The sequence below is a fragment of the Lampris incognitus genome, chromosome 15 (assembly GCF_029633865.1).
Source record: "Lampris incognitus isolate fLamInc1 chromosome 15, fLamInc1.hap2, whole genome shotgun sequence".
Taxonomy (NCBI): domain Eukaryota; kingdom Metazoa; phylum Chordata; class Actinopteri; order Lampriformes; family Lampridae; genus Lampris; species Lampris incognitus.
In genome coordinates, this window is record NC_079225.1 from 29494928 (window position 1) to 29519510 (window position 24583).

General features: G+C 43.4%; 2 protein-coding genes across 4 annotated transcripts; both read left to right on the top strand.

The window, feature by feature from the left end:
* Positions 1-2892: 2892 nt before the first annotated feature.
* pgfa (placental growth factor a) lies at positions 2893-13841 on the top strand. Of its 3 annotated transcripts, XM_056294813.1 has the most exons (8): positions 2893-3248; positions 8830-8922; positions 9741-9774; positions 9930-10126; positions 10393-10472; positions 10621-10650; positions 10729-10797; positions 13070-13841. In XM_056294813.1, exons 2-8 carry the CDS (start codon positions 8902-8904, stop codon positions 13089-13091), a joined length of 453 nt encoding a protein of 150 aa, XP_056150788.1. In that variant the 5' UTR covers positions 2893-3248; positions 8830-8901; the 3' UTR covers positions 13092-13841. The 3 variants fall into 3 exon arrangements, with proteins under 3 accessions (XP_056150788.1, XP_056150786.1, XP_056150787.1); XM_056294811.1 differs by lacking the exon at positions 8830-8922 and having other exon boundaries at positions 2894-3248; XM_056294812.1 differs by lacking the exon at positions 8830-8922 and having other exon boundaries at positions 2895-3248; positions 10732-10797.
* A 772-nt stretch (positions 13842-14613) lies between these two features.
* On the top strand, positions 14614-24217 carry cipcb (CLOCK-interacting pacemaker b). The gene is made up of 4 exons (XM_056294462.1): positions 14614-14986; positions 15405-15585; positions 15676-15851; positions 19397-24217. The coding sequence occupies exons 2-4, from the start codon at positions 15414-15416 to the stop codon at positions 20333-20335; spliced, it is 1287 nt and encodes a 428-aa protein (XP_056150437.1). The 5' UTR covers positions 14614-14986; positions 15405-15413; the 3' UTR covers positions 20336-24217.
* The last annotated feature ends 366 nt before the right edge of the window (positions 24218-24583 follow it).

Consider the following 24583-nt stretch of genomic DNA (forward strand, 5'->3'; position numbering starts at 1 on the left):
TGTATGTGTGTGTGTGTGTGTGTGTGTGTGTGTGTGTGTGTGTGTGTGTGTGTGTGTGTGTATATGTTGGATGCGTGTCCCAGATTGGAACGGCATCTGTTTGACCTCTGAGGGTCATAGTCGTCACAGGACCTTGGCCTGCTTTGCTACTCTGAGCTTGGGAAATGGTGACATTAACCCCAATGCACCTGGGCATAAAGGCTGGCAAAAAGTCTGGAAAAAAAAGGGTTTGAGTTACGATGACAGCCATACATTACTTGCATAAACACTCGGAGGAAGACGACAGTAAGAGATAGATTGCCCCCATGTGGTAGGTGAGAGCTATATAACTTTCTCTTTCTCCGTCTCTGTGTTTGTTCTGTCTTCCCAGACCATGGAGTAGGTTGGTACTGTTACAGACGTCACAGGCCACCTACGGCAACTGCAGCTGTAAACCCAACAGACCCTGAAAAACAAGGGTCAGACCCTCTCCCCCTGAGGACTGAGCTCTTTAGCAAAGTCTTTCATACAACATGGGTCCAACTTCAGCGTGATCTTGGCCAGAAAAGCCTGGTTGCTTTTATTTCGGACTTTTGCCAAAATGACGTCCGTCTCCACACCCTCCACCCTTGAAATACCAACTCAGTGTGCTGTAATTGAGACATTTCACGTGAATAGTAGACGGACCTGGGCCACTGACCTGAAAGAAGATTACCCTTTTTCCCAGAATGCTGCTATCAGGCATCCACTGGCTTGACCCACATCTGAGGGGGTGGAGGTCCACTCCACGGTGCACCATACTGAGCTGGACCGCTGGCTTTTGCTTCGGTTGAGGGAAACCCCACTCTCCCTTGATAGGGACTGGGACTCGAGCATCGACGAGGTTCCCAGAGACAGGAAGCAGCAGCTGTCTGTCTGACCTCTGACTACTGGACCCTGAGCGGGAAGGGGACTCCCTGACATCTGTGCAAAGAAGTGGATGAGATTTGTCTCCAGAAAATGTCAGCAAACCAATTGTTTGAACACTTGGGCTGTTATAAAGTGTGTGTGTGTGTGTGTGTGTGTGTGTGTGTGTGTGTGTGTGTGTGTGTGTGTGTGTGTGTGTGTGTGTGTGTGTGCGTGTGTGTGCGTGCGTGTGCGTGCGTGCAGACATACTTGTGTCTGATTGTGACTACAAATTCACATGCACATGAGAGAGTGCGATGGCATATATGCCCCGTTCATCGGTCATCATTACATGAAATCTTGCAAGAGGTTAGCAAAACACAGGAGTCAGGGAGGGAGAGGCAGAGGGGCGACAAGGGAGGAGTCATCCGTCTTCGTTATCTCCTCCATAGACACTATTCGTCCGAACACACATACCTAATTAGCCTCTAAATCACCCTGGCTGTATAAACAGAACCAAATCCTGTAATAAATGTAAGGGCACCTCTTTGTACTTGCAGACCGCAAACTGCGAGCTGAGCAAACAAGGCCTGTATGGGAACAGTATAAGTCCAGGCACCTGTCTGTTGATTGGAAAAGGGGAGCACAGTCATGAGTTAGCGTTACGGCGTGACCGTGCATGACTTGGCTTACTAAAGACGAGCTCAGTAAGAGGGACACTGCATCAAAATGTACGTTTTTCAAAGTGAGCATGAGAACAAGACACTCAATGTTAGTACACTGACATGCATTTTCTCTGTGTCGAATGGGACTGTGACTAAACGTCCCAGAATGAGGAGGGAAGGCGGACCCCTGGCATGCACTGGAGCAGAGGGGACGATAACCTCGGCTCGGCTGGTGCCAAGACCATTCAGACCACACTTTCAGGACTCACGCATATAAACATAGCGAGAGATTAGCAGATTATACCGCTTAGTGTTTGCTGTGATCCCCCCCAACCCATCACCCTATATCAACGATTTACAATCAAGCTGATAAACACGTATGCTAATGTGTGGGAAAGCACGACGTATTGGCCGGTTATCCTTCTATGACTGAGTTGGACCAAAGGGGAACAAATATGTGCTGGGGTAAATAGTTGGGCACACACACACACACACACACACACACACACACACACATATATATATATGTATATATATATATATATACATATATATATATACACACACACACACATACGGTTCAAATTGCAGTTCACGAGCATGTTTGTCCAACTGTACTGTGGTCTGCCAACTAGTCTACAAGCTGGAAACCGGTGTTTCCAGCTTGTAGACTAGTTGGCAGACCACAGTACAGTTTTGACCATGACGAGGTGTTTTCACTGAATGCTCAAAATAAGGTTGCAGGATTTCATTTTGCCAAACGAGCCCGTTAGGAAGAAATTGTAAGGTGTCAGAATTGCTGTTTTCATCATGCTCTTGGAAATCTTATGTTCTCAGTCAGCTTTCCTGCTGGTAAGGAAGGGTCTGCAAAGTGTGTGTGTGTGTGTGTGTGTGTGTGTGTGTGTGTGTGTGTGTGTGTGTGTGTGTGTGTGTGTGTGTGCGCGCGCACGCGTGTTGTTCATTCGTGAGGACCAATTCGAGTTCATAACCATAACATTGATGTTTTTGTTTTTGCGTGCTGAGTAGGGACATTTTGGTCGGTCCTCACTTCTTCAAGGGACTATTTTAGGGTTAGGATCTGGGTTTTAGTCTAAGGTTAGAGTTAGAGTTACGATTGGTTTAAAGTAAAGGGCTCGGGAATGAGTAGTCAGTGAAGGTCCTCACACAAGTATAGGTAAAGAAACGCTTGTGTGTGTGTGTGTGTGTGTGTGTGTGTGTGTGTGTGTGTGTGAGAGAGAGAGAGAGAGAGAGAGAGAGAGAGAGAGAGAGAGAGAGAGAGAGAGAGAGAGAGAGAGAGAGAGAGAGAGAGAGAGAGAGAGAGAGAGAGAGAGCTTGAGTGAGATGTATGACGCCTGTCTAGGTCCGCCAGCTGTCCTATTTGACCTTGTCATTGCTCATGAAGTTGCACCTCTCGGGTGTGGGTCCGGCTCCGAGTCGATGCTCGTGTCAGCGGCGTGGTCGCCAGAGGGCTTATAGAGGTTTGCGCGCAGCCTGCTGGCTCGGTCTCATCAGAATCGTCGGGACGATGCGCCCATCCTCTAAACCTCAGATCGCACCGCCGCCAGCGCGTTTGGGGCTCCTGTCTTCTGTTTCGGCTTCGGTGTAGACCCTTTACCAGTCGGACTCGAGACCACATTTGCTGTTGGCGGCATGAGAAGTTTCATCGGAGCCGCCTGTCTTTTAACAGTTCTTCTTCTGCTGCCGCCGGCACCTGCGCAGGTAAAACACGCCATCTGTTAGACGCAAGTTTGTCGCGATGGAAAACCGCTCGGTCGTTATTGTCACTTGGACGACTGTGGAAGCTTGACTCTTTTCTTTTGTTCTTTCCCCACTATTTGTGTGTTTGGGTGTGTGCGCGTTAAAAGTGTAATGGGTGGTTCTTTCAACGTGCCGTTTTCTCGTAGTGGTGAATGTTTGCAGCATTAGTGAATTGTCCCTCGCCACTACTGGCCAGCCCGTCTCTCCTCTGCCTAATAACGAGAGGTCCGAGTCCTTAAAACTATCGCCGCTCTGCCCTCCTGACTCAAAACGTGACTCTTATCACCACCTCACGTGAAACGCTTGGCTAATAAGAGTCACATTTGAATGATGATCTCTCTTGGTGGTGACGGTGATGTACAATTTCTGTTACTTCCCCCAGCCTTGTAGCTGAGGGTTAAACGCATGCACCTAAAACACAGTTTACCCTCCTTTGTATCTGCAGACTGTGGGATAGTCAACCCATCCTCATCTTCATTAGTATGCAGCAAAGTAAAAAGTATCAAACTTACGTAGAGAGAAACGTGTTTTTCACTGCAGAAATACATGAATTAATGCTGCTCTTTTTTTTCTTTTGCAGAAAATTCCCCATATTGGTAATCGGTTGCCTAATGATGATCACTGACCGAGGATCATTATTAGCCAACCTTTTTTGTTTACCGCTGCATCCACTGTTACCAGTATGCATATGCACATTAGTGTGACACCCTCCTCATTTTATGGGTTGTGTGTAAGTGTTGTTTACAGTGGCTCTGTACTGGTAATGACTCATGTGTGCAGATATTTACCCAGCCAGGCTGAGCCGATGCAGCAGCTGTGTTACTCAGATCCAGCTTATGATATAGAGGTTTACAGAGCCACATATCTGAAGTCATGTGCCGAGAGCATTACCGTGGAAAAAACTAAAACAAGCCTATAAGAGCCCAGCTATCGAAGCATCCCTCTCTCGGCGTCCTCAGTAAGTTGCAAAGAAATAAGCTGTTGCCTGATATGAGACAGCCGGTGCCAGAGGTAAGTTGGAGACTGACGCCCCCTTCCCCCCGAAAGTAAAGCCAGCACTGTGGTTCGTACAGACCGAGGCTGCTGGGTCGCGTCCCGTGGGTGTGATGTGGGTTTTAGCGGTCGCCATAACTCTGGATGCACACAGGTGCTTCCTTTTTGCTACGAGACCATCAGACACTTGGGGAGATGAAGACAAAGCTCCCAGCAGGTAATCCAGCAAAACGATGCCACCGCTCATCTGGAGATACAGTAGTGTGTTTCAGTGACAGGGCCATATTATCTGCCAGGGATTGTTTTAACAGCGGTTTTTTTGCTGCCATAATGAATTTCACATGGTCACGTGGTTCTTGATCATTATCACTCGTTGATTTTAGCATTGTCATACAGACACAGGCAAGATTTTGGCTGCAATGTGGACTGCCCCTCTGCAGAGTCAGATTTGAAAATCTAAGAAACAGATCAAGGTGGCTCACATACTGAGCAAAAATATGATTATCCAAAAAAAAAATTTTTTTTTCCTTAATGCATTACCCATTACATAACCGCTTATCCTGCTCTCAAGGTGACGGGGATGCTGGAGCCTATCCCAGCAGTCACTGGGCAGCAGGCGGGGAGACACCCTGGACAGGCCGCCAGGCCATCACACAGGGCCGACATACACACACACACACACACATTCATACCTAGGGGCAATTTAGTACGGCCGATTCACCTGACCTGCATGTCTTTGGACTGTGGGAGGAAACCGGAGCACCCAGAGGAAACCCACGCAGACACGGGGAGAACATGCAAACTCCACACCAGACGACCCAGAACTGTGATAATACTCTGTTAGAGAGTTGGTATGCTACATACCCACAATGTAGAAGCTGCGTAGGAACATTCAGTACAGTCATACACTTTTCATGCACACTTTACCACTAAGTTTCTGCCTCTTGCACTTTCAGCCCTTTCAATCAGATGGGATCTGTAAGGCCAATGTTAATGAGAAGCTTCTCGTTATAAGGTGGATGCATGACATATAATGCCATATTACGTCTCGTTGGTGCATGCCACAAGACACTGCATCAGATTTTCTCCAAGAGAGAGATCGCTCCAACAATGCATTGTTCATCAAGCATAGATTGTTGATCAAATGAAGCTTGCCAAATTTCAAGTGTTGTGCAATGTTTAGAGAAGACTTTACATGTGTGTCCATCTGTTTAGTACTTCTCTGACTGAGCGGGCCCTGGGATAGACCGCATGTTTAGGGCCCCAGAGTTGGATCTGAAACATATAGAGTGAGAAGGCGCTCATATATCTTCCTTGACGTCAGTGGTCTAAACTTAACAGTTTTGATTTATTAGATTCTTCAAATGCAGCCCAGATGAGACCGCGCAACATTTGAGAAGAAGTAAAACGCCAAAAAAAAAAAACCCACAAAAAAATGATTATTGCCCGAGCACCAGGCTAGAACTGGCGTGTGACATTTATAAAAGACGATCAGAAAGAGTGAGATGGATGGAGGGAGGGCGAGAGACAGGGACGGATAATGGGAGAGAGAGAGAGTTGATATAACAGAGGTGAAGAAAGCCAAGATCAACGTTAGACTCGTATTTCTGGTTGTTCTGTGGTGTATCGGAGAGCATCACCACTGTTCGTTCTGAGTGTATTGGAACAATTTCCACACAAATGCTGCAGGCTCTCTGAAGTTACAAAACTCATGTTGTGATGGAGTTCAGCAGTTGTTGCCCTCAAAAACAAGAGATGGAGAAAAGCAAGGAGGAACATGTCGACCCACATCTCAGAAAAGCAATAGAGAATTCTGGATTCACAATAGAGCTCATGCAGAAAACCGTGAACATGTTGTGTAAATGTTTGCACGTTAAAACAGCATTCTGGCTGTGATGCCTTTGGCCATATACATTCATGTCAGTCTCTATAGAGCCATGTCCATCCACCTTATGGTTATGCATGTGATTATACAATTTCATCAGGTTAAGGATGTATGAAAAAAGTATCTTTCGGTTATTAGAGAACATCTGTGTCTGCAGTCTCAATAAGAATAAAATGCCAAAATCGCCCACAAAAAAAGAAGAAGTTATTGCCCAAGCATCGTAACCCGCATGTGACATCTATAAAAGAAATGAAAGCGGGAGATGGACCAAGGGAGGGATGGAGGAAGTGGGAGGGCAGGGTACGGGGCGAGAGAGAAATAGTTTATATTACAAAAGAAAAAGAAAGCCAAGATCAGCCTAAGACTTGTATGCCGGGTGATTTTGTTGTTGAATCGGAAAATAGCACCATTGTGCATTATTGGAACGGTTTCTGCAGAAAGCTGGGTCTATGGAGTTACAAAAGTCATGTTGTGAAATAGCTCAGTTGGTGCCCTTGACTACAGGAAAGAGAGATCCTCTGCTTACGTCCAGCATGGACATGGTTTATCTCCACACTTCAGTGTTTATTGTGCATTAAAATCCATGTAAGCTATTCTTTGTGGGACCTGCAAGAAACAGGACATAGTGTGCCTCTGTCTGGTCAAGCCAGATTTTGGCCCGTGAGTCTTCCACATTGACGAATAAATCAGAATCAGAATCTTGTTTTTCGGCCATGTAGGTCTGCACATACATGTAATTTGACTCTGGTTTCATGGCTCTCTCAGTGTACTTAACGTAGAATAACAACACTACAACACAACAATCTTCGGATATATACACAAGGATTGACTTATACATGCGAAATAAGAGGTGAGAAGGTGCAATGGTGCAGAGAATATATATGAGATGCTGACATAGATGTTAGCAGGTTAAGTCAAGTCAAGTCAATTTTATTTGTATAGCCCAATATCACAAATTACAAATTTGCCTCAAGGGGCTTTACAGCAGCACAACATCCTGTCCTTAGACCCTCGCATCAGATAAGGAACAACTCCCTAAAAAAAAACAAAAAAACATAACAGGGCAAAAGAAATAGGAAGAAACCTCAGGGAGAGTGACAGAGGAGGGCTCTCTCTCCCAAGACAGACAACCTTCATGTAAGGTTACATGCCTGGTTTAAGGTTTAAGGATGGCCATGCTAACACTACGGGCACCCAGTTAAAGGTCTCGGACCAGAGAGTTTGCTTCCTGACGGCTTATTTGTCAGTAGCATCTTTCATTGTTGAAGTCAAGCGCATCCTATTTTACACGTAAATTGCTAAGATTTGTGACCGAGTCCAATTCTGGACACACAAATGCAAATATTCAACGATGTTTCTTCCTTGCTATGCACTTAAGAGTTGCACAATTGAATAACGCACTTACAGTCCTTACAGGATCTTGTTTAACTATATTCATAACCTTTATTTATTCATGGACGACTAATTGTGAGCAACGCACTCATTTGCAATAGTTCCCTGAGTGCGGTCCAAACCAATCAAAGCATTAGAGAGAAATTATAAGAATTGAAACAATAATACAATCAAAAAGGATTACCTTCATGGGCGAATTGAACCAATATCAAACTCTTAGACTCTCCAAGCAGGCTTGTTCTGTTTAAAGGGAGGACAGAACAAAAATCAGCCTGTACAAGCTCAGTTTTCAACACTGATCATCTCCAGTCAACCAATCCCGTGACTTATTTCCATAGTTTATGGGCTAACATGTCAATTAAGGATGTTTGATAAAAAGGTAAACTCATCAGCACTGCTTTGTATATACAATAGTCACTGACCGTCTGCTATGGTTTTCACTGTAGTGGCGTGATATTCACATCTATATTAAAACATTTGAAATATTTCCGTGTATATTGGAAGCCATTGCACTTGGTCTCACCAACAGGCTCTAACCCCATGTGACGTCTACATATTGTGGTTTTAAGATTTGTGAATCCGGCCTTATCTTTCACATGGATGCGCGTGATTAACCCATGACGGTTTAAAAAACGGACCCTTGGTATCAAAAACACCCGTAGACTGAATGCATTTCACAGCACAGCTGCATCTGTGCGGTCCAAAAGCTGAGGTATGGTTTAACTTTAGGAAAATAAACCGATTCTCCTTCAGTCATCGCAGCTTGGTTGGGAATTTTTGTGTGGGCCCTGGTTCACAATGGAGGATCTCAACATGGGGGGGAAAATACCAACCGGGTGGGTATTATTTTCCTGTGAGCTGCGTATTCTCGGGGGGGAAAGTGTCTCAAAACCAACCGATCTGACAAAAGCCAAAACTGATGATGAATAAGGAGCATCCAAAACAGAATGGGCAACTTGGCTTGAGGAAAAAACAACATGTACTTATCCAAGAAATGATCTACCACACAACCCCACACACACAAACCTCAGAGGCCAAGAGTGATCTGGCCAAGCCAAGCCCCATGTTTGTGTAGGTTTGGCAATGGCAATTTTGAATACTCCCAAGATTTTTTGCTTATTGAGACTATAAACCTCAAGTATTCATGACTTATTGAGACATCAATTGCTGCTTTTGTCGTTTAAAGGTATAATCCTGAAAATCATTGTTTTTGTTGTCTTAGTGACTCTTATTTTGATACTGAAAATTGCATTTGGTGTTTGGTGTCTCCAGAGACCAATATCAACTGAACCCGAGTCACCAATGCTGTTGTGTCACCATCTTCCCCACCGCTGAATAAAAATTATGGATGAATCTGAGTTTTGGGTAATGATGTTCTACTACATATCTGTTGGTGAAGGTCTTGGCCTGGCTTGGTCTGCCATATCTGCTTATTGGCCACAACAACTTTGCTTCTTCTTCAAACTCACTGCTACCCACCATACTCCTCCGCATTTGGCTGCTATTGTGAATATATAAAACACCATGCTCCATATCACTTGTTACCCGACAGCAACCATTAAAAAAGGCAACCACAAAGCATGATTTGGCTATTCACGCATTAGCTTTTGTGTTAAATATGCCTGCAATGGAAGGCATCAAAAGGACATATAAACCTTCAGAATTGTAGCTTTCATTGGCTGCATTTTGGCATACAATCAAATTTGACTGGAAAGCAATTGACATAAATAGTAAATGATGCTACTAGCTGCCCTAATAACGGAGGAGCACCCCAACCCTGTTTAACCCCGCCCAAACCCAAGTCCAAATAAATGAAATTGACGTTTAACCCCGCCCAAACTCAAGTCCGACAGTTAAACCAATCAAATCAAACGGTGGGTGGGATTAAACGGTCGACGTTGATCTCCGCCCCCGTTCTGCAGGCTGCAGCCAGGTATACCTGTAATAACTGTTCCATAGGGACTAGTTTTTGGCCTCGACTCACTCTCTTCCACAAGAGGGCGCTCCACAATCGCTTTGTGAACCAGCCTCCAATCATACGACCCTCATTGCTGCGTTACCTTAGATATGTATGTAATCTCTTGTGTCATATGTGCCATTGTCAGGCACATTCAGCCACGTCTTTGTCCTATTATATGAAAACTTTACGTGGACTTTAACCGTTTTTTATCTAAACTTTGCAGAATTCTCGGCCTGCAATTGAAGTTCACTCGGAAGGTAAGAGCCAATACGTGTCCTCCAGACTTGACGCTGTTGTGACAATGATTATTGTATAATCATCACCTCTCACGGGACACCAGTTGGGTCAGCTAGAAACGAGACTTGACTGACTGGGTGAGGGCTGACGTGCCCCTCTCTTTTTTTTGGTGTAGTAATGCTGTTCCATGAGGTCTGGAGGAGGAGCCTTTGTCGCCCTATGGAGCACATGGTGGATGTGGAACAAGAGTACCCAGGAGGGGTGGAGTATATTTTTAGTCCCGCCTGTGTCCCGCTGTGGCGATGCTCCGGTTGCTGCGCAGATGAGAATCTGGAATGTCACCCAACCCTCAAACGCAACACCACCCTGCAGGTGTGAAAACGCGGGCCGTGTCCCAACACAAACGGCATCTGCTTTCTCTCAGCGGAGTTTGTTCCACCAAACAGCTGGCGATTAAAAAAACGCCCAGTTCAATCGAAAACGTAGAACACACACACACACACACACACACACACACACACACACACACACACACACACACACACACACACAAAAATATGTCCCAGACTGCTTTGCGATCATCTCCATGGTAACGCATGTGTTTAATTCTTCCTTATTACCTTTCCCTGGTGTCTCAGCTTCTGAGGATATCCCCCTCCGAGCGCTCCGGGGATTACGTGGAACTCACATTTGTGGAGCATCAGGAGTGTGAATGCAGGTAGGCCGTCAGAAAACCGCCAGTCGACATCTTGTAGGAACTCCGCAGGGAGCATTCCTCAAGTTGACTGGCGATAATGAACAAGCAAACGCAACACGAGAACCTGTGGGAACCGCCAAGCAATAACTTGCATTTTTACTGTTTTTAGACCCCGTGAGCTGTATCTGAGCAATGAAAGGTATGTAGAGACGCATTTTGCTCCTCGTGTGTGAATGCGTGCCCCAATGTTTATTGCACTTCTCCCCCTCGTCCCCAGCAGCAACCAGTCCGTCAAGCATAGGCCTCGGAAGAGAAAACACAGGAAGAGAGCAAAACATTGTGACAAGTAAGAGAGCTAATCTGTCCATGTGGTGGGTCACTGGCACTAAACCATATGCCATGGAGGGCCACGTGGTGTGAGTTTTTAACCCAGCGCCACACAGGCTGATCTCACTAATTAGTCCTTTCCTGTTTGGTTGGGGGAGGGGGGGTGTTGGTTCACCGACAAACCCCACACCACATGGGACTTTGTATGATCTGTTTATTAAGAACGTTAATATCCAGGATGGAGGTATGAGATGAGTGTCAAAGAAAAGGGGAGGAGGGGAGGATGAATCGGGGTCAAAAGGATGATTGGCTTGAGGAACCGATGGAGTTAAGACTCGGTCCGTTACTTCCCCCGTGTGCTTTCTGCACTGAGGAAGAGGAGTTCAAAAGAGAACCCGAACAGAGCAAGGGGGTTTGGGAAGGTTGGGACGTTAGAACTGAGGCAAACCTAAGAGGGAAGGGTTAGGCACACTTTAAGTAGGCAGGGACAGGCAACTAGGAGTGTCTCTGTTCCCAAACTTTAGTTATAATAACGTCAGTCAGTGAGATCAGCTGGTACAGTGTCGGTATGGAAAGAAAGCCTGCATACACATTGCCCTCCATGGCCCATGACTGAGTACCAATGACGTATGTGACAGAGAGAATGTTTCTGCTGTTTGTGTCTGTCTGTCTGTCTGTCTGTCTGTCTGTCTGTCTGTCTGTCTGTCTGTCTGTCTGTCTGTCTCTGTCTGTCTGTCTCTCTCTCTGTTTCTTTCTCTCTCTCCCTCTCCCCCTCTCTCTCTCTCTCTCTCTCACACACACACACACACACACAATACACAGTATGTATGTATGTATGTATGTATGTATGTATGTATGTATGTATGTATGTATGTATGTATCTATCTATCTATCTATCTATCTATCTATCTATCTATCTATGTCTGTTTGTTTCTATTTTCTGTCTGTTTGCCTTTCCATCTTACTGTGTCTCTGTCTATTTTTATTAACACATAAACAGACACATAAAACGCACGGCCGTACAGAACATTTATATTGTCGGGACATTTATGGGTACATCTGTCATTCTGTTCTGTCCAGAATCCCAGGTTGCCAAGGAAAGATGAGATGATGCAATATGTCGATTTATTGTCTGCTTGTGTGCATTTCTCTTTGACAGAACCAATAATCGACAGACCAGTTATTATGGCTAGTTTGTACATGTGTCCAAGGTTACAAGGTATTTACTGCTGTGACCTTGCACAAACAATATATCTAAGGCCACTGGCACTCGCAAAGGGGAAGTTTTTATGGGAAAAAAATATCTTGGCGAAAATAACACTTATATAAGACTAAGTATATAGGTATAAAAGACACTAAGCAAAGAAAAGAAAGAAAAAAAAGTTAAAAAGCCAGCACTTCATGCAGAATAGCAAGTCGTTATACCATCATACAGGACTGTTACATGATTTTACATCATTTGTAAATGACAGCAGTCATACACAGTTATGCCAAGCAGTCTGCGGGCTTGCCATGAGGGGCTGGTCAATAACACGCTATAATCGTTTATCATCTTTCAATGGTATTGTATTGGGATGAAATTCAGATATTGTCACAAAATGAGATCTGAAATAGTTGAAGAGTATTATTTGAAATCAGATTTCAATGTGATGAACCTCAGTTGGATTTTTGAATGGGGTATTTTTGCATATGTAAGCAGATAGTGTGGATGATTATCATGATAATAATATCTTCCATGTTGCTCAGCACTAATATGGTGATAGTAGAGCTTTCACAAAGTCCCCTCGCAAACCTGCTCCATGTCCCTAGGGCCTAATTTCCTCAGTAAACCACAATGTAGCGTTACGGGATTTTTAACATTAAAGGATGCCTTCATCACACAGAGCTATAGGAGCAGACAGTATCTGTGTAAGTGTCAAAACTTTGACTGATGCATCTGATATCTTCCGTTGTGCTAAGCTAGTGTTGGAGCACTTTAATTGCTTTCTGGGACCGCTCTGGTAACACAGTGAAAAGCTGAGCGGTCACTTTTTGCCTGTTTGTTGGAAACATGGGGACTGTTGTCTGATCTTAGCCATTAGCGCGGGTTCAGGAGAATGACAAGAATGTACCTTTCATGGGGCAGCAGGGTGGGGCCTGGTGTTTTGTTTTGTTTTGGTTTCTTTTTCTACCAGTGTTGGCCGGTTGTTTGTATTCCACCTAGAGTATAGATTGCAAAATCTGCCCTGCTAAGATGCATTGGAAAAATAGCAGTGTGTTATAGCAATGTTTTGTCTGGCTCTCTTTATCAGGTGTCAGCATCCTCCGAGCTAATAGGATCTGCAGACATCTGCACAAAATAATGAAGAATAATACCACTTTGGAGTCACTTTGAGTCTGCTGTTCATTTTATTGGGGAGAAACAAGACTGCATCGGGGATGATCAACAAAGCATACTCAGTGGGTCTACCAGATGTCAGACTCCATCAGATATAAGACTCTTCATCTGGTCATCCTTTACATTCATTGTCTATTAATAGATTTGGGCCACAAATAGCCATGTGTCCAAGCCCATCAATACCTCTTTGTTCATGAACATTGTGAATGAAGGCCCAACATGGATATCAGTTATCACATGGAAAACCCAGTTGCTCTGTTGGGTTTTAAATACAGCTGTAATATGTAATAGCACAGAGTGATAACAATCTGGTCTTAATGAGTATAGATGAAAGACACAAGGGATGTTTTGAATTTGTCTGTTGTCAGGTTTAACGGGATAACGCCTCACTCCATCCTGTAGTGCATTTGATCAACTGTCAGTGTTGTCAGCAAGATTTAGAAAGAGCAGGGCTGCCTTTGCCTGTTCACTATGACTCCTTTTGCGCTCTCTCTCTCTCCCTCTCTCTCTCTTTTTTTTTTCAAAATACACCGCAAACTGTAATTTTTCTCCTAGCTAAAGTACTTAACACTGATCGATGTTACACATTCTCGAAAAAATTCTATTTATGGACACTGTTGTTCACTGTCAGATCTGCTCTGATTAGTTATGGAGCGCTACAAGTTCCTGTAATAAAACAGACTTCAAATACAATGAGCCCCTGTGTTTATTTACATTTCTAAGAATACGCTTAGTGCAGTTGACATGTGAGGTCACCATGATCTTCGCATCTGGGCACGCCTCACAGCAAACACTGTTAACCAACCACAGAGTTACTTAGTTATCATGCGTTTGTATTGCATCCCGTGTTTGATGAGGGTAGAATGCCCTCAAAGCCTTAAACAGATTCCAAAAACAAGTCTCATACACATAAGGCCTCAGTCCATGTGCCCACCCCCCCCCCCACACACACACCCACCCACCCGTAGTATTAAATATTTGCACATGTGATCAGATACCAGAGTTTTGCGAGGTTACAATGTTAGAATGTGCCAGTACAAATTAGCATCTCTGCACGTGAGAACGTTTTGTTCAGAGAAGTGCCCTTTGTTTACTACCGATGGTGTAGAAAGGGAACTTAGGGCCAGGACAGAGGGTTAGCTTTGGTTCAACAAGACTATTATGTAATACACCAGAACACTACGGTCTTCACGTCACCGGATTCCCGGACGGTACATCTGAGATGCCTGCACTGTACGCCTCCCTACGCCTGCCAAGTGAACACAATGTCCTCAACTTGCCACACATTCGGCAGACGGTCACGTTTCCTGGCTTAAGCACCGACCGATCGGCCAATAAGAAAAGCCGACGTCTCACAAGTGGGCGGATGAAAAGGCCGAACGAATGTGACGTTTACAAGTCCACGCCTCCTGACTACCAAATATGGCTGCGTAGACTACGAGCCATAGCCTGGTTCCCCTCCGCCCCCCCACACCACCCGTGGATCTCCGCCTGCTTTTCACAGTCCCCCGAGAACATTGTGGATGTCTGATTCCAGAGGGGGGGGGAAGAAAGATATCACGTCTGACCACACTATCGACCGCACAACGTCCAAAGCGAAAATCGAAAAAGTGCAGAAGACAGAGAGAAAACAGCGCTGTGCTTCGCGTGTGATCGAGCCGACAGGGGCGGAGCGGCGGGTCGGTCCCGTGTACTCCACCGTGGACCACCGAGTTCCAGTGTGAGCCTCGCGTTTCAGTTTCCGAGTTGTGATATTGGGCTATACACGTAAGATTGACTTGACTGCTCTTTTTGGAGGGACGGTTCGTGTGGAAAAAAAACCCAAAACAAGGTCAGGACGTGTGTTTTCTTCCCCTTGTGTACATTTTGCAGGGTCTTGTCTTTTCTATTTTTTCTGGTATTTTGAACAAGGACTTTTTTTCTGTTGTTGAAAACGCTTAGCGTCCCCGACGGTGTCTTTAGAAGCCACGCCAAGTCTGGCGTCGCCAGGAATGTGTTGCTAAACCTAGTTAGCTATTTCGCCAACGGCAGTGTTTTGTAGTGGCAGTTTTGTCTGTACACTTATTCTTTGATGGCTTTTTGATCGGAGTATAAGTTTGCAGCCGTGCTGTCCTCGGTGGCACGGCTTTTGTCGTTCTCTACCTGTGTGAAGTATAAGCGAGATGATGGCAGCCATCTGTTAACAGACATGATCAACAGCAACACGAAAAGAGGAGCCACTCAGTTGTTGTTGTTGTTTTAATTCCTAGGTGCATCTAATGAGAGATGCTGCTATAGATCTGGTGTGGGATCGAGGGTCGAGAAAATCAGCAAACAAGATGAGCACCAAGAGGAAGGCAGAGGGTCACAGCAGGGCGAACGTCGTCAAACTGCGAACGACCAAACCTGGGAAGTCCAAAACGGACTCCGAGAGAGACTCTGGATTTTCAGGTTTGATTTCATTCCTTACACAGTATCCACACTGTAAAATAATTTTATGAACAAAATCTCACGCATACGTTTCTTGTCCCTGGTCTGTAGATGCAGGCTCGGAGCACATGAGCATGATGGACACCACAGACTCAGAGGACTCACCACGCCCTGTTGAGAAGCATGGTCCGAGTTCAGGGGCCAAGCCTTCACAGATAGCTGTGGTGGGGAGCTCCTACTCCAGACTCTCCCCTATGATCATCATGAACAACGTTCTTCTCAAGCAGGTACATAACTTTTTGGTCTTTTTTGTGGATTATTGAAGGGACACAATCACGGTTTTCAGCATTATCTATTTATACACTGTAGGGATAACTCCATTAGCAGCCATACTGAGCAGTTATCTGTCTCTGCATCTGCCGGTAACTTCACTGGCAGACAGAATTGCGTTGCATGAGAAAATGCGAATATCAATGCTACATACAGCTGTATAATATGGTATTGTTGTTTATATTCAATAATACAGCTGAATGTAGCATTGATATTCATATTTTCACATGTTGCAGTCTTCACAAATAGCCATGTCTTGTGTCAATTCTCATGCAATTTTCACATTCACGAATTGTCTGCCATTGACGTCACTGGTGGACACTTTCAGGTATGCAAACTTGTCACCTTTTGGTGAAATTCGCTGTTTGGAATCCAAAATGGGTCAGCTACATGATTCATGCAGATCCGCTGCGAAACTATTGAGGGGGGTTGAGAGCCTGCCTACTCAAGGCGACTTCCATAGCAAGACAATGGAGTGCAAACACCTGATGCTGTGGATGCACGTGCATCGACTGTTAACAAAAGACAGCAGCCAACCAATTCACTAGTCACTGTAGAGCGCGAGCCCTGACCATTGGTCTGTGACCTGCTGTGTGGAAAAAGCTGAAAGGAAGCCAAGAAACTACAGAGTTGGCATCAAGTCAGAAGCCTGAGGTAAAGGATCAAATTGGAAGAAACAACAATTATTAGCGAGCTAGCTAGCATTGTTAAGGGAGAATGTCAGGTACGGTGAGCTGGACCGCGCACACTAAGAACATCTGTTCAGCAGGAACCGCTGAAAAACGCTGTTAGCAAGCTAGCTAACATCGTTAAGGGAGGATGTCAGGTGGACCACACATTCCGTAAGAACATCCGGTCAACAGGAACCGCTGACAAATGCTAACGGCAGCAGTTTGCTGCCAATATGCTGGCAGTGCTCAGGAGAGCAAAAATGTAGCGACTACTGTCAATGAAAAAAGCTGCTAAGAGGCTAAATAGGCTCATAACTGACACATTCATACAAATCCATACTGAAGTCCAGATGCGTTTTATACTGTTTATTAATGAAAACAAAAAATACCTGACAAGCAATTGCTGTACTGGAATGGTTAAACCAAGACTAAATTGTACCTGATGTGATGCAATGTTAAACAAAAAAATATTAGAGCCCTACTCACCATCTTTGTCTCTATGCTGCCATACAAGTGAACAGGTAAATAAAGTGAAGCCACACCCATATGCCACTTACCAGAAGTGATAGTAACCAAAAAGAACATGTGCAGCCTAAACAAATAATAAACACAGGCTAAATCCACATTTTTGGCTCTAACAAAAAGGCAGACGGCTGAAGAAGGGAAGAGTGCAAGGCTGAGGCATACAGCAAAATGGCAAAAACAGGCCCTTGAGACACTTGTCCAATCCAAAAAGAAAAAATAAGGATAGACCATAGCCCCCCTTGCCCCCCAACCCTAAAGCATAGGATACTCGTTCATATTCACATTTGTATTTTTTTCTTTTCACATTTTAACATGGTTTCAGGCACAGAGTGGATATGGCGCTGCCCTTTGTTAATTTTATTTGTAAATGTGAGCATATCATATGTAAAGGTACGTTTGCACTTAAAAATTAACACTCAATCTTGTAATTCTGTTAGCTTATGACCAGCACTAGAATAACCTTAAAAGACACCAGAAAGAGCATTTAGTCGTTTAAAAAGAAGGAAAAAAAAGGTCCCTGGGGGTGTATACCAGACCCCCATAGCAGGTCTACGTTTTTCTCTGCTCATGCATCGTTCTCACCTTTTTCACCCCTAACCAGTTTGTATAATATTAATAATAATAATAAATCAAACTTAATATAGCGCTTTTCTAACACTCAAAGTTGCTTTACAATAAACGTGGTGAAACAAGACAACAGATCAACATAACACAGACATACAGGGGTGGATGGGAAGGGGGGGGCTACAAGAGGGAGAAGCGGCAGCCACACATGACGCCAGCAGTACTCTCCGACTTAAACGGATACAAAAGGGCACGAAAAACAAAAAACAGCAGCACTGTAGACATTGATTTTCTGTAGGGGTTTATTCCCGTAGCCTATTCTTCTCCCGAGGTATCCACTAGGCAGTGGCACTATTTAACCCATAGCTGGGAGCTGGTTCGTGGGCATCAGGGAATATCAACACACAGGTGGGCTTGCGTACCGCATGTCTAGGGGCCAGACCTCCTCCGAGTCCCTTGTATGCCTGCATGTTACTCGCACAGTTCCAACAGCTTTTCAGAGAAGTTCAGCGGACTGCTGAGTATTGTGGCTGCTAATGGGTTTTTTCTTTCAGCATAGAAATAGCTCCATTTGGGACTAGCACACACACACAGTGGTTTGTGCTTGTGAAGGAAATGCATTGACAGTTTTTGGAAAAATCATTTTGCACACTTTTGACTTGGGTTGGGCAAGGTCTCTCAACTGTAATTAGCCAATCTGATACGCTTTCTGTAATCCGCGAACCCATTTCTGTTGTCAGAGTGAAACATATTGTTTGAAAAAATATAATAAAGTATAAAATCTCCCTTTTGTTTGGCTTGTCCAAGTCTACTTTCAAATGGACTTGGGGAAACAGAAAAACTTTAAAGATTTTCTGAAAGTTTTTCGAGTTGGTAAACCTTGCTCAACAAAGTCAAAAATGCGCAAAACGAGTTTTCCATGAAATTGTCAATGCATTCCATGGGACTTGGACCCCCATGTAGTGATTTGTGTTGGTCCCAACAGTCAAGCTTTTATTGCTGCTTAGGTAAGAGTCAGCCTGTCTTCAAATTCTAATTACAGTTGCCCGAAATGTGACACGCCCTAAAAAAGGACTAGTCCTTTACAAGTGCGAAGACACTTGCATATAGTGGAATACAAGAAAGAACCCTATTCATATGTACAACCTCAGTCTGAGAGCATGAAACATTGTCTCCATTTCCATACTATTGAGCAAGAGGGGAGTGTGTGCACATCCAAAACGTCAAATAACTTTCTTGACATAAAACAGCACAGCAGTAAAACTGATACATGTTGATTCAGTGGTTTATTCTGTAAAGTGAGCACCACAGTTGCTTTTGACCAGGTATGCATGCATACCAGGAGTGCAGATGTATGGTAAATAAACCATAGTGATGGTAGATTGAGGGCACCAGCCAATAACACCAATATAGTTTGTGGGTGTTGTTTTAAAATAGAGGACATTATTTTTCCATTGCAGCCCATAAGTATGGGTTGATGCTCCTTGTCTCCTTTTTAAAATGTTCAATTTGCATATTTAAAACCCCATTGTTGGGACGGTTGTGTTGAATGCTATTAGTTGTTTCATTCATTTCAACTGCCTGTTTTGTGATTTTGAATAGTGCTCTCTGAACCTTACACTATAGGTCTTTTTGATCATTCTGTTAAGGTTAAAATTGGCCTTTTTGAAGGAGAAACAAGTGTGAAGGCAATAGGAATGGTGACTTCTCTTTAATATTTTGCGACCATATTGCTGTTACAGCCCGGTGACAACCCCCCTGCCCTGAAGCCATGGGGATTCAGTCCTACTGTGGAGGTGGTTCAGCCGGTGGTACAGCAGCCTCAGGTGGTCTTCCTCCAGCCCGTGGTCTCACACCAAACTTCGTCTGCCTCCAAAGAGGCCTCCTCGAGACGCCGACGTTCGAAAAAGTATCTCCCCATCCTCAAGTCTTACCCCAAGATCGCTCCCCATCCTGGAGATGGTTCCAGTTCTTCAGGAAGAGGGACTTCTTCCTCATCCTCCTCTTCCTATTCCTCGTCCTCCTCGTCAGGGTCCGAGAGAGGCAGCAGTTTGGCCTTGAACCACCAGGAACGCTCTCAAAAAGACAAACAGCTGCAGAAACCTCTTTTTGTTTGTCCTAGCAATTCTGGGACTACCACTCCAAGTCAGCCTGCTCCTTCTATCTCCGTTTCCCCTCTGCTTCAGTGCAGACTCAATCTTCCCTTGTCAGAAACCAGCGTTGGCAGCAGTCCTGCCAGGGAGGCGCCTTCGCCAGCTTTCAGCCAGTCAGAGTTCAGTCCCTCTGTGTCCCTCACTCCTTCAAACCACACTAGCAGCTCCAACACTCAGACAGACCCCATCCAATCAGTCAGTGTTGCCACCCAAGAACGCAGCTGCGACGATGAAGGCAACTTTATCGACGGCGACCCTGAGACCAAGAGGAAGCGGTTCTGCAATACTTACAACATTCTGAGCAAGTCCGGCCTGTTAGACATCACACTCAGAACCAAGGAGCTTCTAAGACAGAATCGACGCACTCAGAGTGACCTAGACCGTCTGAAGGAACACACCAACCTCTTCCTCCAGGCCTTGCGGAGTGGAGACACTAGCATTTATGTCAACCTCCAGACCAGCCTCCAGCAAGAGGACAGGGAAAAAGAGAGAGAAGGGGATGCCCAGGGCAGCTCAAAGGCAGATTAGGCCTAGACTAAGCCTAGACAATAATCCTTTAGTCTAAGATGGGCAAAGCTAGGATAGGGTGGGGGGGTTAGAGCAGTCAGAGACAGCTGGACTGGAAGTAATGTGCCCCACAATCCACCCGCCTTTGGTCTCACTCACGCAGACAGTGTGCTGTGACCTACATTTTGGCTGCAATCTGCCACAGCCAAATGCAGCCAGGGTCGCAGCTGAATTTTCCCATTGTATGCAGCCTGGCTAGATCTCCACTGAAACTGCCTTGCCGCTTTCCAGAAATCCTTTAATCATTGGCAGTTACTGACAATTATTTCACTGATAAGGCCTGTGATCTCCAACAGACTTCAGAAGATAAGGCACAAAAGAGTGAACACATTCTGTAGATTAAAATCTGCCAGACTGGGTTATTTTCACCATAATAATGCATGGCACAGTGTAGTTAGTTTTTAGCTGGTACTCGTATTTCCAAAAACAGAACATCTGCTGTTTGGACATGTACTGAAAGCATTAACATCTCTGTTGATAAGAACATGATTTAAATCCTCTATATAATATAGATCTGTAAATCTGATCCAAACCTGAAGATGATGAGGTGCTACCCAGCTCATCGATAATGGATCAGTTAAGACAACTCCTTGTCAAGTGGGCTTTGCTAAAGAACATCAAAAGTACATGTTAAGAATTGAAATGACTCAATGCTGGTAGCAGCCATGGTGTAATATCTGTGTTTATCAGGAATGTAAATATATACTCATGTCTCACAGAATATGTCCAGGGCCTCTGACCTATTTGCATCTTCAAACAGAGGAACGTGTGCCTAAAGTTTCATCTGAGTTTCTGCTGTATTTTGAAACTTTTCATGTTAAAGATTCTGCACAGACCATGAACACCTCATACACTCTTAGCATTCCTATCATGTTAGTGGCAGCTGTAATACCTAAAAACAGTGACTGGGAGTGATGCTTTTAACAAAACGGTGCATTCAGGTGCTTCCCAACAAGGTATCATTCAAGCGTAATGTGTGCTTCCTATAGCTCATAACAATCATTATTAATAGATTGATGTATGTACAATTTTTAGTTCTCAAGGGCTGGGGATATAATGGAAAGAATCAATGTTGCCTAGCATACAACAAAGTACACAATAGCTTCTGTTATTTCTCTGTTTGGAGTTACAAATGGCAAGAGCGCAAAAGGATTGTGCAAGAAATTGAAACGACATTGAAAAACAACCATAAAGACAATTCCACTTGTGAAGCACAGTGGTGGTATGTGTACCGAGGGGCTCATTATTCAAATTAGACAGCAATTTAACTTTTCGTTCAAGTATTTGAAACATTCAACCAACAGAAAATATAACCCAAGTCCAAAGTTTTCAACCACATTTTTTCTTTTTCTTTTTTTAACCCAAGGAGTCATCATGGCCTTAATATCTAAACCTTATGTATATTGTGTACTTCTGCATTTGCACTAAATATTCTGGGAGAAGCTCTGCAGCAGTTTGTACTTAAAGGTACTTAAAGGCTATGGCGGCTTATTTGGAAAAAAATGTCTGCAAAGATCCCCTTAGATGAACTTCACTTGCACTTCCGTGTTATGAGGTGTCCTTAGCACACTATTAAATGTTGCTAGCAAATCCTTGCATCATAATTGCTGAAATCCCATGAATTGGAAGGCTATCATGCATTTTAATAAATTATACATTTGCCATGCCCGTGTAATGGCAGAACTACTAGCAATATAATACTTTTTTCAAACCAAGTTTTCCAGATTGTGGGGTATATGGAGCTATATAGCATGATGCATCGTTTGATGTTCAGAATGTGCTCATGATGCCTTATAACACCTTTATGAGGAAGACCTTAGGTAAAGTTTGAGGAGTTTTTCTAAGGGGTGTATTTATTTTCTCCTGTCTAGTCTTTTGTCATCTGCATCTGAATATACACAAAAATCTTGTTTACTTACAGCAGAGTTTTGCAACACATGATTTTTTTATACAAAAAAACAAACAAAAATAAACAATTAGGGGGATGTGTTAGTAAGAAGCAAGATTGTGATTTTCCATAAGGCTATGATAAGTCTACTTTTAACAGACAGTGGTTTATTTATATGCAATATATGCATAATTTAATGAAGGCCTTATTGAGATTTTCGGTCTTATGGTGATGCAAGATTTTTCCCCGCATGTACAGTTCTGCTACTAAGCTGCACAGCTATTAAACAGTACTACACAAAGACAGATCCAGATTCAAAATTTCAGGCAATACTCTTGTATTGTCTTGGCCAAACAATAGAAACTCCAATGTGTTTGCCCCTCAGTTTTCACCACTACCGGAAGAAATTGTTTGTCCTCTAAGAATTGGGCTATGCCCAATGCATGATGTTTATGTCCAATGACGATGACTGGGGAAGAAATTTGATAGGGTATTTGCCAGAAATTCCGTTTTTGTTTTTTCCCCCTCCCCCTATCGTTGCATATTTCCTTATCAACTTCTCTCTGGTTTCAGTTCTCTAGCATTTCTACACATTCTGGAACTTTATTTTGAATCTTTCTCAAACTTTTGGCGTACAGTTTAACAGGAAATCAGAAGTCCATCCATCCATCCATTATCCAAACCGCTTATCCTGTTCAGGGTCGCGGGGATGTTGGAGCCTGTCCCAGCAGTCATTGGGCGGGGAGACACCCTGGACAGGCTGCCAGGCCAGTAGAAGTCAGTATGCGGAAACCAGTTGATCTACAACTGAAAAGTTAATGTACTATGTCAGCATAATTTTGGCATGACAAAATTTCTTTCTGGCTCAATATGGCCATCAAGAGCTCATCTTGTATGGAAATTGTCATTCGCAAGACATCTGTGTATTAGGTAGTAGCAAATCTAAAATGAGGATTAGTTGGTAAAATTGCTAAAATTGGCGCCCTTCTTCACTGGATCCGATTCATTGAGATTCAGATTGGTATATTTTTTTAGTTTGCGTTCGTTAAGATTACTGCAACTTTAATGTACTAGACCACTGGCTTTGTTGCCCCTAGAGAACATGTTTCTTTCTGACTCCTCAACTGTATTGTGAAATGGGCATATTACTTGACCACTACTTTGTATTCATTATGAAATACTGTAATATTCAGAGAAGGAAATGAAGTGGATAGTGACTGTTTGGACCGTGTACATTTTACATTAATTGTGTAACACCCGTGGACAACAACTTGTGATTATAACTAACTGAAACTGTTGGAAATGCAGTGCATTTGCTTGTGTGACAGTTAACCATATGGCACACAGGCCTGTGAGTCTGAGTTGCTTATGCATATGTTGGCAGCTGTTTTTTTTCCCCCGTGTATTTCAATGAGCTTTCTCATCTCAAAGATGCTGAAATGTGAGAATTGTGTTGTTTTTATTTTATTTTTTATCTTTGTCTATGTAGTGCATCAGAAATGTTGGACATACAACATATTTGTCCAAATACATGAATGTGCACCAGTTGATTTTTATGTCAATTTTAATTCATTAAATTATGAATTTTGTCATGAAATATGTTTGCAAACTGGTCTTTAACAAATGGCTCCAGATAAATGCAATATCTGGCTGGCGATGAAGTTTTTTTTAACTTGTTTTTTTTTTTTTTACTATAAATCATATGATGACGGCTAAATATTTAAGGGGACTGTGAATTCTTGTTCTACACCCCGCTGTGTCTAATTTTGAAGAGCTACTGCTATGTATTGAGAGTGAACCTCTGGGAAGATTGTCTTCCAATACAAATTATAACACTTCAGCCATACAATCAAAGTCTCTTCAGGAAGAAAACACTGAATGGTTTTGTGTAAGAAACTTTTTGGACATTTTCAAGTAAGGAGCCGTTGCTTGCATAATAAATATCATTCCAAAGATATCCTTTGTTGGCCGATTTTTATGCACCTCAGTATTACAGTTGAACATGTCTGAAAAATAATACTTTAAACTGTTTATAGTAATTTCATTACTATTTATTACTCTATATGCCAAATAGTTCTGGACAGTATGGAAAGTATTATCAAGATAATCATCTTATTTTACACAATATGTGATATTTGCTTACAAATGCAAAAATATGTTAAAGAATTTAAAGTTTACTAAATTTAACAATTTGTTAGTGTGAAATTTAATATCAACTAGCTTTCAAATAACACTCAAATATTTTAGACCGCATTTTGTGAGAAAAATGTATTATTTTGGACAACTTAATCATGTATCACAATCCGATACAATATCATTGA

Excerpts from the sequence above, each read along its gene's own strand:
- pgfa (XM_056294811.1), top strand. The coding sequence starts at position 3,180 with ATGAGAAGTTTCATCGGAGCCGCCTGTCTTTTAACAGTTCTTCTTCTG. Across the intron at positions 9,775-9,929 it reads AATTGAAGTTCACTCGGAAG|TAATGCTGTTCCATGAGGTC; the intron begins GTAAGAGCCAAT and ends TTTTTGGTGTAG. Across the intron at positions 10,798-13,069 it reads AGAGCAAAACATTGTGACAA|GTGTCAGCATCCTCCGAGCT; the intron begins GTAAGAGAGCTA and ends TCTCTTTATCAG.
- cipcb (XM_056294462.1), top strand. The coding sequence starts at position 15,414 with ATGAGAGATGCTGCTATAGATCTGGTGTGGGATCGAGGGTCGAGAAAA. Across the intron at positions 15,586-15,675 it reads GAGAGACTCTGGATTTTCAG|ATGCAGGCTCGGAGCACATG; the intron begins GTTTGATTTCAT and ends CCTGGTCTGTAG. Across the intron at positions 15,852-19,396 it reads ACAACGTTCTTCTCAAGCAG|CCCGGTGACAACCCCCCTGC; the intron begins GTACATAACTTT and ends TTGCTGTTACAG.